Here is a 19,800-nt window from a genome sequence, read left to right on the forward strand (position 1 = left end):
TCCAAATTCTGTTTGTAAATAATTTTACTGTGATGTGTATTATTCAAGGCTGAAATTATTTATTACAAAGAAACATTCTTCATTCATACTGTGAGCAACTGTCTTCCAAAACAAAGACCACAAGCATAGGCATTGAGTAAGCCAGGGAATAACGTCAACTGATTTTGTAAATTTTTCTCATCATAATAAATATCTCCACAAAACTTCATTTCTGATAATAGACTCTTAGAGTTGTGTTTTTTATTTTTCAGGAGACCCTAAGAGATCTAGTCTAACTCTTTCTCACTACCCAGAGAGATGAAACGATTTATCTAAAGTCATGTAGTTAGCTAATGACAGAGCCAGTGAAAGACATGTCCTTTATCCCTTATGCCACAGGGCTGCATTCCTCGGAAAAACTTGCTTTTGACTTTTAAGGCTGGTTAGGATCTTGGGGCCAGGCTTTTTCCCAGGACTAATGAGTGCTCTTTTGTTTGCTTGTGTGGGTGTGTGTGTGGGAGCAGCTATCTAGGGTGGTGGTTTGTTGTTGTGGGAGTTGTAACAATTAAACAAGTGTAAGGCATTAGCAAGGAAAAAGGCATTTGTCTGGCTCACACTTTGGAGTCAGGAAGAAGTGGTTGTAGCTCAGTCTGTTCTCAGTGTTGATAGACATTTTAAAGTTGAGTTTCTTAGCCTGGGGTCCCTGGATCCCTTAAACTTTTATGTAAAGTATGGGTACATATACTCACCTTCCAAATAAAGAATCCATAATGCCCATCAGGTCATCAAAGAGCACTTGGCTAGAAACCATTGTTTTAGTGGGAGGGAAAATGAGGTAAACTTGGTTGAGAACTAGCTCCCACTCTGGCCCTCTAAATACTAATAATACTTATTACTAGGCCTCCATTCTCTGTGGCTCTCTTCTGCCTGTGCCCTCATCCCACTGACAAGCCTTACCCAGATTGCTTCCTGTATCTTGTCTTGGCAACCAAAGTGGGGGCAACCTCTTTGTTGGAAACCTTTCCCAAAGCTACCCAAAAGCTGTGAAAGTTGTCCATCATCTGCCTTCTCTCTCCCTTCCCTACTTACCCTTTCCAGGGAGGGTTTAAAACCCAGGGCTTTATGTTAATTAGAAAACTCTAGTATTATTCAGCTACATTCTGGAAAATAAAGACTTTGTGAACTGACCTGAGAACCTAGGACCATTGCTGTAAGAAAAAAAAATGCATTCAGAAATCCAGTGGATAGTTTGCAAATTAACTTTTAGAATGTCTCTTGTTCATTAGGCAATCTGTGCTTGATCTAGAAACTCTTAATAACACTTTCTAGGAACAGAATGGAAATTCAGGGATGGTGGTTCGAGTTACCCAGATCTTTATAGTGTTTTAAGTGGTTTTCCTTGAAACTGAATTTTATTTGCCATAGAAGAATCTGCCTCTAAAGAGGAATCCATATTACTGGGCTTCCTTTCTAAAAGAGACCATATAGAAAACATGCCCTAAATTTTTAAGTCTAGCATCTGGACATACAAAGAAAAAGGTACCACTAAGATGGAAGTTGGAAGAGTTTGTTCTTTTGTTTTTCATTTTAAATATCATTTACTGAGTACAATCATGAACCCTCAGACATCATGCTGATGCTGGAAAATGAGATAAGTTCAAGAGCTGCTGGAGGATGCAGGTTAACACATAAAAATACTCTATTAGAGACACCAAGAAAATATTGAAAGCAGCACCCTGCCTGTCCAGGAAGGATGGGGGTGGGATGGGCATGGTCTGTGGGGTGTTGGCTGAGGAAGGGAGGGTAAACACTGCAGAGAAAAGGTGCCCTTTGGGTTGGGTCTTGAAGGTCCATAAAAACTTCCCTAGTGGGCACTACAATGGTGGCTCAGTGGCAGAATTCTTGCCTGCCATGCTGGAGACCCGGGTTCAATTCCCAGTGCCTGCCCATGTAAAAAAAATAAATAAAAACTTATAGTAAAGAAGGGATCTAAGCATACATTGTGTGTTTATGCACTCCCAACAATTAATTGAACTTACTCTCTACCATTCTCTCTTACTTCGTATTTTCAACTAGAGCTCCAAACGAGAATGGAAGCCCCTGGAGGACCGTAGCTGCACAGATATCCCATGGCTGCTGCTCTTCGTCCTCTTCTGCATTGGAATGGTAAGGACACCCCACAGGTGCTGGGCCCTTGACTTCTTTCGCACGGCATGGCTAGGAACCTAGATCAAATCTGGCAGGAGCCAGGAGCTTCTTTCTGAACAATCTGAACTGATTAGAAGCCTTTCACAGCAAACTTCTCCTTACCAGAGACTGTGCCTCTGTTCCCTATGCTCAGCCAGCCACCATCAAAGCATAGCCAGAGACTTCTATGCTCCCACAAGTAGTGCCTGCAACTCTACTGACAGCTTGAAGCAGCTACAGAAGACAGACCATAGACCCAAATTTCCTTAAGATTAAAGGAGCTAGAAATCTCTGAGGGGGATATGAGGTAGGGTTAGAATTAGGGCAATGGCTGAATCAACAAAGGGCAAATTCCCAGAAATGATCAGACCTCAAGGAGAAAGATATCTCTGAGAAGAACAACAGTAAACTGCACCTGGTGGCCAAAGGACCCCCATCTGAGTGAATCATCTACGGAGAAGGGTGGAGCCAACCAACCCACCCACCCAAATGCACTGTGTACCACCAGGCACCGCTCTAGAGAGAAAGGAGGGTAGAAGAAAGAGCCTCAAACAAGGAAGGGGAATGCGGTCAAGTGAAGCTCATCTATAAAAGCAGATTGCCCCACATTGCCAAGGCCTCTCACCTCTCACCTCTTTCTTGCAAGAATGCTTACCTGTTCTCTCACATCCATTCTCAATAAATTTTCTGCCTGTTTACTCTTAAAAAAAAAAAGAAAGAAAGAAAGAAAGAGTCTACTCACTTTAATGGACTGGCAGTGGAATTGCAGCATGCACAAATATGCATGCTGAGTGGGGAAAGGTCCTTCACCAACAGAGTTAGTCCACAACCTTTTTTCCCTCCTGAATTTAACCCTATGAAAAAAGCAACTGACCTTTCAGAATTATGTTTAAATAAACATGCACCCTGCCACCCGAGGTGCTTTTGATTTTCTGTGCTGAAATAGCTCTGGAAAGGGCAGTCATTATTGCTAATAGGCTGATCGGAAGTGACTTGAGAGTAAAGGGTGATTTGTTTACTGAAACGTTTTAATGCAGTGGTAATTAATATAATGTTGATTTTAGTGCCATGGTAATTAAGACCCACAGTGTGTGCCTTTAAATACAGGCACAGCATCATTGTTATTTGTTTTGGAATGATTCTTTTAATGGATTACCTCCAGGGAGTTGTGAAATCATCAAATTTTGCCATGCAGAAATTGAAGAAATCTCCAAGTTCTGTTGCCCACCACTGTGCACCCCCAAAGTAGTTTTAAGTGACTTTGTCTTTTGAGTATTTGTTTTGGATGGTTTTTAGAAGATTTTCCCCTTTGAATTACATTCTTTAGTACTTTTAAGAGAAACACCCAACTAATATTTGTCAAGCAGTAATCTGTGCTTGCAGCTTTCATATGTGTACTTAGTCACATGTGTATTCATCTCATTCAATTCTCCCAATTACCCTGCAAGGCATGTTTTATTCCCAGCTCACCAACAAGGCATAGTGAGGTTAAATATTAGCTTGTGAAAGAATATGCTGCTGTTTGTAAGTGACGAAGATAGAATAGAAAGTGGTTCCTGGCTACATTCTTTTCAACTCTTGGTCACAGCTGCCTGCTGCTTTTACAGCTTATATCTCAATCGTCTTGCAGCCTAATATTCAAACCATCTCTTTATTCTTCTGTTCTCACTTGCAGTTCTGTGCTGGCCCCTTGATATCTATGCTCTATTAAATATTTCAAATTCTTGTCATTTTCCACTCATTTTCACCACTAAATCTTTTTATTTATACCTGCTTATCTCTTCATAAATATTTGTGCCTCTTGCTTTTGTTCGTTTATTCCCTGAGTCTCAAGTTTACTCCATGCTTAAATTGTCTAGATGTTAAGGTACTTTTCAAAGTAGATTGCTACTAGCCTTCTTGAGAGCTGCTGTCTTCCATACTTGAGCTTTCATCACTATTTTGAATTTACTGGATATCTGCTTTCCCTGATCTAAAAAATGACATATAGCATTGCCCTTATAAATGTCTGTTTTCCATTAGGGTAGTAAGCAAGTGGCTGTAAACTCAGGGTGCGTATTAGAACCACCTGGGATCTTTTACAAAGTCCTTGAGCTTTGGCCCCACCTCTGAGATTCTGATTTAAACTCTGTGACTCTCAGGTTCAGCTGGGGTTGAGCTCCACTGTTGTAGGGACTGATAAAAAAGAAGAGTTTTGAGCAAGGAGTGATGACTGGATTTAGAAAGATGCCCTGGCAGCCAGCATTAAAGATGGCATGGAAGGGGGTTAGGATTTCAGGCAGAGAGACCACTCTGGAGGCTAATGTCGTAGACAGGGTGAGAGGTAAGAAACTTGCACGATGGTAGTGGTAAAGGAGAGGAGAAGAGAGAATGCAGAGGTAGGATCAATAATATTTGTGTATCATTAATGTTGAGGAAATTGGGAGACAGATCAAGAATGACTAAGAGGTTTCTGTGTTAAGGGTGGAGGGTAGGATTTTTCAGCTCAAGTCCTACCCAGCTCCTCCTAGGTTCCCATGTGCGGTTTCTGTTCACACAAGGGAACAAGGACAGGATGAATAACAGAGAACCCGCTTTACTAGCAACCAAGCAGCGGCTGATACCCCCAATAAAGCACCCTTAGGCTAAAATGAATTGTGGAATGAAGCTTTGGCTAAGTGGGCCAAAGTTTTGCCCTACCACATCTAGTATGGCAAGATGGTACTTAGTTTGTCTCAGGAAGAGGAGATAGGTATGTGTTATGGGAAGAACAGAAAGAGAATAAGGGAAGAGAAGAGATGGGAGGATCAGCGAACCCCAAAAAGGCAGGAAAGAGAGGAGGCCAGATGGCCTTGCTTCCAGGCAGGTGACGTATAGAAGCTCATTTAATTCTCACAGCTACTCAGTGAAGTAGTTACTACTATCATCACCATCCCCATTTTACAGATCAGGAAACAGAGGCACAGATAACTAGACCAAGATTTAAAAATGACAGATCTGAACCCAGGAGAGAAGTGGAAGAAGGCAAGGCCTCAAGAGGTAGACCCACCTTTTATGCTCCTGTCCCTTGTAATTGAGAAGCAACCGTAAAAGCCCTGCCCTGGGGACATGGATCTGTAAGACATAACCACCTTATTCTGCAAGCCAAGTGTGGTCTCATCAAGGTCTGAGACTCTTATGAAATAGATTAGCATTCTCTTTTCCTCTGGAGAGAAGTAAGAGAGGGTGTAAAAGCATGGGGAGAGGGACCTAAGAGTTCCCTCCCAACATACTTTATCGCTCCATCTAATGGATAATGATGCAAATGGGGATGAGGTCATGCAGGAAAGAGAAATGGTTTGGGGAAATGTGAAATGAGAAAATGAGTTTTGGGCAAGTAGGACTTATGGGTGGAGATAAGCAATTGGAAATGCAAGGCTGGAATTCTGGACAATGTTCTGAACTGGGGCTGGATTTAGGAGACTCCTTGTATAGGTTGTCTGTTAAGACTACTTTCAAGGTCCTTTTTATTTCCTAACATTAGTCTGGTTCCCAGGGCCCAGTGTTTCTACCTCATTAACTGTTGCTGAACACGCAGCACCAAGTCAGAGAGGCACTTCGGTATTTTGTTACCTGTTTAATGGTCTGGTTTTGGCCAGGATCATAGAATTGGAAGAAGAGCATGCTAAAAATTGCCGTACAGTTTCTGTTGGATCCATTTGTTTTTCAGTCTCCTCATGCTTTTTCTTTTCTCAGTCACTGTAATGAACCAAATGGATTTGTATTTCTCCTGGCCCAGAAAACTCTTAAAATTTTTCATTTGTACCCACTTTGCCTTAAAATCATAAAATTTGGGGCTTTAGAGATTAATTTCGTGACAGGTGAGGAAACAGAGAATTTCAAATGACTTGCCTCCATCCTAAGGAGCATTAGTGGCAGAGTTGAGATCAAATTCTTCATCTGTGTTCTTTTCATTGCCTGAGGTGCTCATGAACCTGAACCTCTGATCTTTCCTTCCCTGTGCCCCATTATTTTCTTCTCTTCAGTTCTCTTAGGATAAACCTTATGCGTTATAACTCTTTGTACCTTACTTTTGTATGTGCTCAATAAATGCTTACTGAGTGATGTTTCTTACTTTTTCCCCTCCAATTTCTTTTTTCTTAGAGCATTGTATCCTATTAAACATTAAAGGAATCCAGACATCTTTGGCAAGTTGGCAGAAGTTTTATATATATATATTTAAAATTTTGTTTGCATATATTCTAGCACCACTTCAGGCCTTCTAATCCTACCCTCTCTGCTGGTTCCCAAAAACTTTCCTTGTCTTAGGCTTCTCACAGGAGGAAGAGCAGAAGCCGATTGATACTCCCAAGGTTTTGCAAATTAGTTATTACAAATTGACCCCCAAGCATTATCTGGATATGTTCCTATTAATCCCTGAGAAAGGGCTGTACACATACTCTTTCATTCCCCATCTTGTTTGGAAACACTTTGCCATATTCATGTCTCTCCCTTCCCCCACCATGTTTGTTGACTTCTTTCCACCCCCTACCCCTCACCCAGAAAACTAAACTAAGGCCTTCTGTCTTAGTAAAGGCTCTGGTTTGAAATTCAAACATGCTTGAGTAATAAAAGCATATCTTTTTTTTTTTTTTTACTAGTAGTGAATGAAACTATACAAAAGCTCTTACTTTGGTAGAACCAAACCATATTGTGCAAAGAAAGAATGAGCACCTTTTGTTTAGCAAATCGTCTTTCTATCGCTTAGGCAATGGGTTCTTGTTAGCTGCCCAGTCTTGCCTTTGACCCCCCATCCCTGTATGCCTTTATTTGATTCCAGTCACCTCCTGTTTGTGATTTATTTGTCGGATCCCCCCCCTCTTAAAATAACAATTCTGAAAGCACTTCAATAGCTCAATCATTTTAAGATTTTAGCCCTCGTTTTCTTCCTTACTAATAGACTTGCTCTTTCTCTAGTGATTGCTTCCTGTGATATGCTTATAAAAGCTTTCCTCATACCCCTTATCATGTGCCTCATTAAAGTGATTTCCTTCTGTCAAATACCCTTTTTCCCTCTCTGTGGAGCCATTAAATTATTGAGTGTATTCTGTAAAGTTCCTCTCACTCTATTTCAATTTTGTGTATTACATTTTTTGCTCATGAAACTATATTGCTTTCCTTTTTCAGTTTTCAGAACTTTTAAGATTATATTTTTAATTATGTTTGGCCTAGTTCCCCATTGTCAGTATTTGGACCAAATGAGAAGTCTCTTGGATAACAGTCATGGCTTTCTCCTATCTTATTAGTTTACTATTCTCCTTCCTTTAGTTTCTCACCCTCTCTACGCTAATGCTGCTGGAAGTGACTAAGAAGTTTAAGTGGCCTCTGTGAAAATATGTCAGTGTCCTATTTTAGCATATATATATAACATTTATAATTTATACACTGCGTACATCCCAAAGGGATGTGCGGTGGCTTACGATAAAAAACCCACATGTCCAACTAATGTTAAAAATAGTCAGAAAGAGGAATCAGAAACTGTTTAAGGAACAACATAAAGTACTTACCAAACACAAGAAGGAAATTCCTGTAAAACGTAAAAGTAAAAGAAGAACATACCTTTTTAATTATGCTAGCGCTTTGCTAATAGTTTTTAGACCGGTAGTGAAAGAAGATTGTAATTGTGGTCTGAAAATGTTTTGGTGTAATTACAAAATTACTGGTGATATTTCTTTTTCTTTTCTCCCTAGAAATTTTTACTCTAAAATGGAGAACCAAAGGGGTTTTTGGTTAATCCCCAATTATCATGATCAATCTCTCCAGTCTCAATTTCCCATTCAGATTTACCACTAACAGCTACTGTTTACTGACCACCTGCCATGTATTAGCCACTGAGCAAGGGATTAGATCTATGTTATCTCATCATTAGGCTAGATGGAGAGGAGGTAGATAGATGGTATTACTCTGTGTTAGGACTGACATGGAAACAGGCTCTAAGCAGGTCAATGGCTCAAAGTTGCACACATGGTAAATTGTAGAGTGAGGATTTGAGTCCAGGCATTTGTGAATGAACACCATGCCCATTCCCTTTCTTTTTGGCATGGACAGACACCAGGAATTAAATCCAGGTCTCCGGCATGGTAAGCAAGAATTCTGCCACTGAACCACCATTGTACTGCCCAAGTCCACTCCCTTTCTGGTCCTCTGTGATGCTTCTTCTTAAAGAACTCAAACCTCCTAATGTTTACCTCCACTTGCAGGTCTTGCTTACTAAAGAGTTCCTAATTCAGGGTTCAAGAATATGCCTAAAATGGTATGCTAGGAGATTTAGATCAGGAGGGTCGCGTGAGACTGTTCATGGTTCCATCCTTCTACAGAAGGTATGACCAGCCAGCAAGAACTGGCAATACATCTTTCTCAGAGCTCCAGAAAACAGTTAAAGGACTGCATTAATTGAGAAAAAGGCTACTTAAAAGTGGTGGTATCTCTTGGTGTACTGGCTGGCCCCATTCATATCCCTTCACAGGCTCTAGCCCATGCTCCCTATGTAGATCCCTCATCCCAGTTGCAGACAGAGTAGAATAAGCCTTGTGCACATAGTAGGAGCTTGTACTTTTGCCCCAGTCTGTCTGGTGATAGCCTGAGGAACCCCACTTCAGAGCTTTCCCTGTGTGTAGAAGGTGGCTCACCAAACTCTCTTACAGAGTACTGTGGGAGAGCAGTTGAGCTGTGCTGTCTGGGCCAAAGGATTGCTGGCTGTAGACAATACAGTGCAGTGCCTGGGACCATGAAGAAGTTGTTTCCTAGGGAGGAGGGGACATTCATAACTGCATAGTTGGGGGAATTCCTAGGGCCCTCACACATATAACAGACCCTGCAATGTTTGGTGATAACACACCAAAATATCAAAAAGTCTAGGTTTCAACAAAAGATTATAAAACATACAAAAGCAGGAAGTGATGACCCAGGCAAAGGAGAAGATAAAAGCATTCATAACCTTCAATGAGGAGGATCACACTGGGGACATTTTAGCAAAGACTCACACTGGGGACATTTTAGCAAAGACTCAAAAAAAAAAATGCTCCTAAATGTGCCCAATGGGCTAAAGGAAAACATGAACAAAGAACTAAAGCAAACTAGGAAAATGACAGATGAACACAAGGAGACTAACAATAGAGATGGAAGTGATGAAAAGGAACCAAAAAGAGCTGAAAACTATAGTAACAAAAATTAAAAATCCCCAGAGGAGTTCAGAAGCAGATTGGAGCTGGTAGAAGAAAGAATTAGTGAACTTGAAGATAAGACAACTGAAATTATCCAATCTGAGAGCAAAAAGAAGAAAGAATAAAGAAAAATGAACAGAGCCTGAGGAACCTGGGGGACACCCTCAAGTGTACCAATATATGCATTGCAGGAGCTTCAGAGGAGAAGAAAGAGAGGGGCAGAGAGAATATTTAAGAAATAATAGCTGAAATGTCACAAATTTAATGAAAGATGTTTAGCTGAACTTTTAACATTTTACTGAACTTTTGAGTATAAAGAAAACAGAAATTGATGGTCTGGAAAATTCTGGTCTTCCAGAAAGTGAGACCCCAGTAAATAGTGCCCCATGAAAGGATTTAACCAGACATCCATTACAGGATGTTCTAGTTTGCTAGCTGCTGGAATGCAAAATAACCAGAAACAGAATGGCTTTTAAAAAGGGGAATTTAATAAATTGCTAGTTTACAGTTCTAAGGCAAGAAAATGTTCCAATTAAAACCAGTCTGTAGAAATGTCCAATCAAAGGCATCCATCCAGGGAAAGATACCTTGGTTCAAGAAGGCCAATGAAGTTCAGGGTTTCTCTCTCAAGTGAGAAGGCACATGGCGAATGCAGTCAAGGCTTATCTCTCTCAGCTGGTAGGGCACATGGTGAACATGGCATCATCTGCTAGCTTTCTCTCCTGGCTTCCAGTTTCATGAAGCTCCCCAGGAGGTGTTTTCCTTCTTCATCTCCAAAGGTCGCTGGCTCATGGATTCTCTGCTTCATGGTGCTGCAGCATTCTCTATTCTTTCCAAATCTCCCATTCTCCAAAATGTTTCTTCTTTTATTGGACTCCAGAAACTTATCAAGATCCACCCAAATGGGTGGAGACATGTCATCACCTAATCCAGCTTGTTAACAATCACTCTTGATTAAATCACATCTTCAGGGAGATGATCTGATTACAGTTTCAAACATACAGTATTTAGATTAAAACATGGCTTTTCTAGGGGACATACATCCTTTCAAACCATCACACAGGACAAGTAAGGATTGGAGATGGAGTTATCCAGAAAGGATTTGTGGAAAGTCCTATTGTCTGATGGTTATGATCCCTGCCTGCTACATAGAAACCAACAGTATCGCTGTGGGATCTGTATAAAAGGAAGCACTGCCAGCCTGAACTAAAAGGGACAGAAAAGGGACAGATTGAAGGAAAAATTACTTCAAAGGCAGAACCATGGATGCTAAGGTCTGAAGCCACGAAACCTCAGGCCAGGACAGTGGACCCACCCATGCACTTGGAGAAGATGAGTTTGCCCAGGAAGCTGAGGGTGGGCCTTCTGTTCTTTGCTCAGGGAGAGTTGTGCTGCCTCAGGTTTCAGAGAGAGTGGAGCATATAAACCAGAGATTGGGGGGAGCCTGGATGCTACCCCATTGTTTTGGAGGGACTGAGCATATGCCCCAGAGATGGCAGAGATCCTGGGTGCTGCCTTGATGTATGGAGAGTGTATAGCCAAGAAAAAGGTGGTCCCCTCAATGGATCCCACTGTTGCAACTCACCCCAGCATATGGAGAGAGAGCAAGGCCACTGCATAGGTCCTTGCAAAGGGTAGGACTGCTGCTTTCCAAAGCTCTGGGGTTAAATGACTCTCAGACTTTGAAATACAATGGAGCTTCTCCTGCAGTTTTCAGAACCAATTTGGTCCAGTTTATGTTTTGATTTCTCCCTATGGCAATGTAAAAATGTATCCTATGACTGTCCCTCCTTTGTATATTGGCAGCTGTTAACTTGTTTTGAGTTTTACAGTCCAGAGCAAGAGGAGAATTTTGCCTTAGGACAGACCATGCCTATAGCTGACTTTGATGAGATTTTGTACTGATTTTAACTTCGTATTGTATTTGTATTGTTACTGAAATGTTTTAAGGTTTTTATGATATTGGGATAAAGTGAATGTATTATGTATCTGGAAAAAACGTGGTTTTGGGGGTCCAGGGGGTGGAATGTGCTGGTTTGAAGCAGTTACGTACCCCAGAAAAGCCATGTTTTAATCCCGATTCAATCTTGGGGCAGTCATTTTTTTTTCATCCTGATTCAATATTGTGGTCGGAAACTTTTGATTGGATTATCTCCACAGAGATGTGGCAGGCCCAATTGTGGGTGTGATCTTTTGATTAGATGGAGACATGACTCCACCCATTCCAAGTGCGTCTTGATTAGTTTATTGGAGTCCTTTCAAAGGGAAAACAGTTTGGAGAGAGCAGAGGCTAACACAGATGCCGACACTAGGACAACAGAGACACAGATGCTTGAAGGTGTTTGGAGCGCTGCAGACATCGCCATGAGATGTTAAGGAAGCCAGAACCTGGGGGAGCCATGGGAAGTGAAGAGATGAAAGCCATCCCCAGAGAAGCAAAGTCAAGCAAGCTGAAAGCCATGGAGATCAGGAGCAAGGGACCAGCAGATACCAGCCACATGCCTCCCCAGTTGACAGAGGTTTTCCAGTACCATCGCCCTTCTTTGAATTAAAGTATCTTTTCCTGGATGCCTTAGTTTGGATGGTTTTATAGGTTTAGAAGTGTAAACTTGCAACTTAATAAATTCATTTTTTAAAAGCCATTCCATTTATAGTATATTACATCCAGCAGCTTAACAAACTAATACAGACATGAATACACACATCCAAGATACCTAAAAACTCCAAACAGGATAAACTCAAATAGACCTCCACCATGCCATGTTATAATCAGACTGTCAAATGAGAAAGATAAAGAGAGAATTCTGAAAGCTCCAAGAGAAAAGCAACATGTTACAGAACAAGGGAGCCTCTGTAAGATTATTAGTGGCAATTTCTCACCAGAAACCATGGAGGCAATAAGGCAGTGGCAAAATAAATTTAAAGTACCAAAAGCAAGAAAATAAAATAAAGATAAAACAAAATAATAATAAATTGCCAACCAGGAATAGTTGGTAAAACTGTCTTTCATAAATGAGAGGCATTAAGACATTCCCAGATGAACAAAAGCTAAGGGAGTTCATCATCAGTAGACCAGATCTAAAGTGAGTTGTGCAAATTGAAATGCTAAGGGGAGTTACGCATGTTGATAGGAAAGGACTCTAGACAATTAACCGAAGCCATGTGAAGAAATAAAGATCTCCAGTAAAGATAGTGATATAGGAAATACCAAGACCAGTACTGTAGTATTTTTTATTTGTAACTCTACTTTCTACCTTCTATAGGATCCAAAAAGGCAATTGCATAAAATTTAATGATAATTCAACGCTTTTGTACTCATTATGTTTAAATATGTAATTTATGACAAGAACTCCTAAAGGTGGGGGGGACAGAAGGTATAGGAACATAGTTTATGTATGCTATTGAAGTTGTTAAAAGTTGGTATCAAATCAAGCACGATTGTTACAGGTTTGGGATGTTACGTTTATAGTCCTGCGGTAGCTACAAAGAAAATATCGGACAATATGAAAACTCATAGAGACAGAAATTAAAGTGGGGGCAGTGGTGGGGGGACAGGCAATGCCGGTTTTAGGCAAAATAAATGTAGGGTGTCTGTTGAAGTATAGAGATTGAAGCCACTTGGACAAGATCATTGGACCAGAGAGTAACAAATCAGGAGTAGTTTTACTCTTAGTCCACCTTGTTATAAAGTATGGTTTCAAGCAATGTATGCTGGGTAGAGTTACACTACCCACTCCACTCACCTCCTCTACCTGTACAATAAAAATAGGGAGGGGCATTATTTAGAAAAGAGAGTTTGTTTGCCTTTTAAAGGTAAGTATATTTAAGGGAAAAAAATGCTTTTCTTCAAGGAATTTTGTATGGTACAAATTTATCCTATTGGTTTGAAATCCAGCAGGACTATGTAGATACTAAGACTCATGGCACTTAGCTAAAAGGAATTAAACAGTGATAATCTCTGCCTTTATTAGCCACTTCAGTGAAAACAAAAACTCAATCCTTTAATGACCATGTTGCAAGGATATTTCTTAGCCCCAGTCTTTTTCCCCAAGTGCAATCATTTTATCAATAGTGATTTGCCTTACTTCATGTGCTCATGCCCAGTGACATGGGATTGAGTATAGGCTTGCATTGCTTTGTTTTGGTCCGTGAATACTTGACTTAGCAAGCAGGATACGATTCTGAAGCATCTATGGTTTGTCTTTGGCCATGGAATGAAGCATGCTCCCCTGAAATGAAGTGACCTTTGTGGTACACAGAGCCAGTGCCTCATTCTCCTTGAGTCTTCAATTTTCAGAGCATGGCAGTGCTTCATGGTACAGTCCTTTGGTTTGTATACAGCTTTGCTGCAGGAGGGAAGCAGAAGTGTTGTGTGCAGTGAAGTGTAATGATAATTCAAAACCCACCACATGCTCTTTGTTCTTTGAATTTTTTTCTTTCCGTTGTTTGCTGTTGTTCATTTCAACAGAAGCCCTTTGTAACCAAATAAAAACAAAGAATGAAGGGAGTTGGGTGCTCTGATTTTTACTAGCTTCTGTGGCCCTGAGCACCCTCTTTAACCTTTCTGGCCTCAGTTTCCTCCCCATGGGGAGGGAGATAATGTCTGGGAAGTGCTAAGTACAGAGCCTGGCCCCAGGCAGATGTTCAGCACAGAGACATTGCTATTATTATAATAAAATGCAAAGACAACCGTATGATGTAAAAGCTGGGGATTTGTTTTGTTATGGTAGTAAATGGTGTTTCCCTGTGGACTGCTTTGTGCTGCTCATGTGAACCCCCCCCCAAAACAAAAACAAAAACAAAAAACAGTGCAATAGTGTTTGCAATAAAGAAAGATAGCTCTTTGTTCCCTTGGACAGACAAAAGAAGCTCATTATTGTACCAAGTAGTGACAGTTTCTATTGAAATGGTTTATTTGTGTGTCTTTTTCTGCTTCTTTCCTAGGGATTTATTTGTGGCTTTTCAGTAGCAACAGGTGCAGCAGCAAGACTAGTGTCAGGATATGACAGCTACGGAAATATCTGTGGGCAGAAAAATGCAAAGTTGGAAGCAATACCAAACAGTGGCATGGACCACACCCTGCGGAAGTGAGTAGCCTGTTGCTAAATACATTGGTGATGAACAAGATGGAAAGTTTGAAGGGGAGGGCGGGGTGGTGTGGAGAAAATCCTGCTTCTCTGACTGCTATGAAGAATATTATTTTCATATGACTCCTGTTGGTATTTGGGGATTTTTAAAAAATTGTATACTTGAATCATTCCTGTTTAGTCTACAAAATACATTTCTCCAGAAAACAAAATTATCTGACATGTTAAAATGGACTGACTTGAGTTTTTAATGGGGTAAAACTTGATTTGAGAGGGTTGTGCTTACACTCTTGTTTTCCCACTAGCTTTTAGGTTGCAAATTTCAGCTTTAACCCAAATAATAATACGATTTTTTTTTCCGCAAGGTTATACTTGATGTGAAGTAGAGGGATGATAATGACATATGAAACATTAAAGTTATAAAGAAACATTTTGTAATGCAACATTGATAAGTACATATCAAATTCCAATTTTGTAAAAGATTCCTTTTATTTGTCAGGCTTCTAAATTTGTTTTGAGTTCTCGGTATCCATCGTTTGGATTTCGTGAAATTATTGACTTCATTGCCTTTTTTCTTCAAAAGAACTATTTTATTTTTAATGTCTTTGGGGAACATATATTTCATGTAGCATATTTTATGTATGATGCTGGTATTTTCAAACTGTATTTTATGCCTTATCAAACTTATTACAGATTTCAGGCATCTAACAGGTCTTCAGAATTAAAAACAAATTTTAAGGTAATAGGTTAACTGACCCAATTAGTATACTGTATAAGAAAAGATTAAGCAGATAAAAAAAGTTTTCTTTAGTTTATAGTTCTATTATGAAGTGTTTCCAGGAAGGCAATGTGTAATAAATATAATATAATATAATATAATATAATATAATATAATATAATATAATATAATATAATATAATATAATATAATATAATATAATATAATATAATATAATATAATATAATATAATATAATATAATATAATTTAATATAATATATCATATATCATATAATATAATATAATAGACTATAATATAAAATATATTTATTATTACATAAATCTGTTGGTTAATTTGGGTTCCTGCTGGGAAATATAAGATTAATTTGATAATTTCATAAATTTGCAGAAATTCAGTAATTTCTCAGAGGTATTCTTCCCTGAATAAAGATGAGATGATGTAGTTCAAGTAAATAAAATTTTAGAGAATAATAATGGATATTTATGTAGTTTGCCATAGTGGACAAGCATATGTGTACCACCCTATGAGGTAGGTTTAACAGAGGCTTAGAAAAATTGAAGTGACTGTCCCAAAGTCACACGACATTTGGGCTCTGGGAGAGCCAAAGCAGACCACAAGCTTTTCTCTAGATACCACCTGCATCCCTTAACAGGTGAAGTGAAAATTGGGTTTTTAGAAAGCAATTTTGAGGATTGTTTGATTTACCTTTCTCTATGATTGTCTCATGAAATTAACACCAATTTTAGACCTTGCATTGTTTCTTGTGGCAAGAATATCCATATCTTTTTGTTCACTTTGATTTTTAACTTTTTATGGTGAAATAGTTTGGGATTCAGAGAAGTCACAAAAATAGAACAAAGTCCCACTTGTCTTTTTTTTATTTTAAGTCGGTAGCATCCATGCTGTTGAACATCACTTAACACTTTAATGCTGTTGATATAAAATATTATCATTTATATAATTGAGGTGATAAGAGGAAAAGGTCTCTTCTCCCTCAGGTTATACATGCAGTAATAACCATATTTATGACCTCCTTTAGAAATTGCTGATGACTCCAAGCCTATTTTCACCATAGGGTTGGCATAAATGCTACTCTTTACGATTAATCTTACGGTGCTTCCTTTGGTCAGCTTTTAATTTCAATGGAGATTTCAAATCCCTGGATTAATTATGTACATTTTGGCCTCTTGCAATGAAAGACTTTCTCATTATTCAAAAAAAAGTGGTCACTTTTCCCTGAAAGCTTAGTTTTGTTGGGAACCATTCATATACAAGCTGTAGGGGAAACAGTTTCTCAAGTATAGCTAGTCCTTAACTCACAAGTATCCAGGTTTAAAGTTTATTTTGATCTCTGTTGCCTCTTCTCTGTGTATTATGACCTTTTTAGTGCTAACTTATTTCTATCTGTAAACAGTGAATTTGTTGAGTGTACCTTTCTCAGGTAAGTTTGATATTTGAAGCAGGAGGGACTAGAAGGCAGGAGTCTGTGATTTGTACCTTTATTTTAATCCATCCCCTTCTTTCTTCTGCCATGTGTACATTGGCTTCCTCCTTTCACACTGAATTCCTCACGTGTCTCTGGCTTCATCATGGCTCCCTGGCCTTTTTATAGCTATACCTGTTTTTAATACCTGTTTTGTCTGCTATTCCCATGCCCCAATCTTTTTTTTTTTTTTTTACCATTTTTTTATTGTGAAATATAACATTTACAGAAAAGGGATAAATTTCAGAGTACAGTTTAACAGGTAGTTATAGAGCAAATTTCAAAGTATAGTATGGGTTGCAGTTCTACGATTTCAGGTGTTTCCTTCTGACTGTTCTAATACGCTAGAAACTAAAAATAAATATCTATGTAACAATTTGGTGGTCATAGTCATTTGTTAAATCCTTACTTCTCGGTTACAGCTCCTCCCTCTCATTTGACCCTCCTCTGGCTCTTCAGGGATATTTGGGCAGTGATCTTCCTAACTTCTTCATGTTGAAAAGGGATGTCAACATTCTGGGGAAGGGGAATGAAACTGGTGGATGTTCTGGGAGAGTCTGGTGCCTCTGGGTTTTGGGATCATATCCCAGTCTTGATTGCTGTCTGCCATCTCTTGCTCTGAGCACTTAGTGTGGTACCTGGTACTTACCCAGACCTCTGTACGTACTTGAATAAATTAACAAATGCATCCACTAAAATCTTAAATGCAGCTCAGCTCTTTCTTGTGTTCGTGAGTATTCATTCCTCTATCAGAAAATAAAATCCTGCATTCTTCACAAGACTAAATTCTACTCATCCTTCAGCTCTCAGAAGAAATTTCACTTCCCAGGGAGGGCTTCTTTGATCTCACAATTTTAACTTTAAATATTCTCACATTTTGCTCTGAATTATGTGTAATTAGACCTTTAGTTTGTGATTATTTAGTAAGCGTGAGGTGAGAAGAGGTGAGGTCTGTTTTGTTCACTGCTATGTCCTCACTGCCAGTTCAGTGCCTAGAATGTAGTAGGTGCTCAATGAATGTTTGCTAAACGGGTACCTTATTTCTTTAGAATATGTTCTAAGGAACAAATTACTGGATCTGAGGCTCTGGATATTTTAAGATTATTAATTCATACTTTTGAGTGACTCTCCAAAAAGGCTCTTCCATTTATATTCTGATTAACAGTGTCTGAGATGGCTTTATTTTTGCTAATATTATTAGTTTTCATTCTGTACAATTTGAGAGACCAAAATATGATGTTTTGTAGTTTTAATTGCATGTCTTTGATTATTAATTAGCTTGAACCTTCCTCTCCCCACCTGCCACATGTTCCGTTGCCTCATGAAGACTGTTGTGTGAACATATTTAGTCTCAGTCTTCTTATTTCTAATCTGCTTCTCCCTTTATCCAATGATAGCATAAAGTTCTTTAAGGCACAGCTGTTCTTTTGTCATTTCCCTGCTCAAGAGCCTTTCTTTTGGAGTTGTTGCCTATATATATATATAAGATGAACCAGCCTAGCCCTGGCTGTTCGAGGCTCCTGTGATCTGGACTCACCGTACCTAGTCAGTCTTCTGAATTATTTCTATCTGTGATATCCAGTTGATTCTACCTCTGTGCTTTCCTTCTCTCCCTCCACCAATCTGAATTCTTGAAAAATCTTAAGATGAACCTCATAGATAACCCTTTTATAAATATTTCAAAGCTAACTTTTTCCATACTATGCTTTTCTTTAATACCTGAACTTGTTTTTCTATAGCCTTGCTGTTGTCTTTGAATGAAACTGTGTATGTTTTTCATCTGCCAATAGTCATTATCGGTTGCTAGATAATAATATTACCAAAAATGGAACATCTTAAAACAAGATGTATTTATTATCTCCCTGTTATCTAAGGATAAGGGATCTGGGCTTGGCTTACCTGGGCCGTCCACTTCAGGATGTCTCACAAGAAGTCAGCCAGGGCTGGGGTCCCACCCGGGGCTCAGTGGGGCAGGGTGCCCTTCCAAACTCACGTGACTATCAGCAGTATACAGTTCCATGAAGGTTGTTGGCTTCTTGGTGGCTCTTGGCCAGAAGCCACACTCAGTTTCTTGCTACAAGGGCCTCTCCATGTGATGACAGTACTTCCTCAAAGTCAGCAGGGAAGACTGCCAGTAGAGAGAGTCTGCTAGGAAGGTGGAAGTTACAATCTTGGGTAATCTCGAAAGTGGTATCTCATCATGTTGGCCGTATTCTACATCTCGTCATGTTTGCCAAGTCACAGATGCCCCCTAACTCAAGCGGAGGGGATGAATTCTCAAGGGTATTAATGCCAGGAGGGAGGGATAAGTGGGGCAACTTTGAGTGTGTCTGCTACATTGCCCAACTCTATTCCTTGGAGCACCACACTTTTATAACTTCCAGATTTGAGCACCCAAGAGTTGCTTAATAAAGACATTAAATTGCAGTATAATAGGAAAGTCAGGAGTCAGGGAATAGGATGGGGACACAAGTGACATGTTTTAACCATAATGTTTAAGATGCCAACTAAAGAAAAGTTACTAAAGAAAAGTTGCAGTATTTTATTTCCTTTTCATTCCAATTATAACATGTTCTTTTTTTCCAAGTAATATTTTTGACCTGATAATATATTTACTGTAGTAATAAGGATGTATAGGGCATGGCTGGCACTATTGAATAAGATGCAGGAGGGCTTCCAATTTCAAAAGCCTTTTGTTCCCAAATTTGACTTTTAAGTTGGTTGCTTGAGATATGTGAAACTTTTATGCATAGAAACAATTCTATAAATAAAATTCTGTTGCTGGGTCAACTCAGAAAAGCCCATTTATCTTAGAACCATAAAGTATCAGAAATGAAAGAGATCTTTAAAGCATCCCATCAAATATTTTTCAGTGCGGCTGTGGTAGTTAGATTCAGTTGTCAGCTTGGCCAGGTGAAGGCACCTAGTTCTGTTGCTGTGGACATGAGCCAATGGTACCTGAACCTCATCTGTTGCTGATTTACATCTGCAGTCGGCTAGGAGGCGTGCCTGCTGCAATGAATGACGTTTGACTTAACTGGCTGGTGCTTAAATGAGAGAGCTCAACGTAGCACAGCCTAAGCAACTCGGCATTCCTCATCTCAGCACTAGCAGCTCAGCCAGGCCTTTGGAGATGCAGAAAG

At 39.5% G+C, this 19,800-nt stretch overlaps 1 protein-coding gene across 4 annotated transcripts in view; it reads left to right on the forward strand.

The window, feature by feature from the left end:
- Positions 1–19,800, forward strand: part of SLC44A1 (solute carrier family 44 member 1) — a 205,964-nt gene that overhangs the window by 64,226 nt on the left and 121,938 nt on the right. For all 4 annotated transcript variants that reach the window (XM_077140868.1, XM_077140860.1, XM_077140850.1 and 1 more), the window contains exons 2-3: positions 2,056–2,145; positions 14,292–14,434. In XM_077140868.1, the coding sequence (XP_076996983.1) occupies positions 2,056–2,145; positions 14,292–14,434 (233 nt within the window). The remainder of the gene's footprint in view (positions 1–2,055; positions 2,146–14,291; positions 14,435–19,800) is intronic.

The sequence above is a fragment of the Tamandua tetradactyla genome, chromosome 2 (assembly GCF_023851605.1).
Source record: "Tamandua tetradactyla isolate mTamTet1 chromosome 2, mTamTet1.pri, whole genome shotgun sequence".
Lineage (NCBI taxonomy): Eukaryota > Metazoa > Chordata > Mammalia > Pilosa > Myrmecophagidae > Tamandua > Tamandua tetradactyla.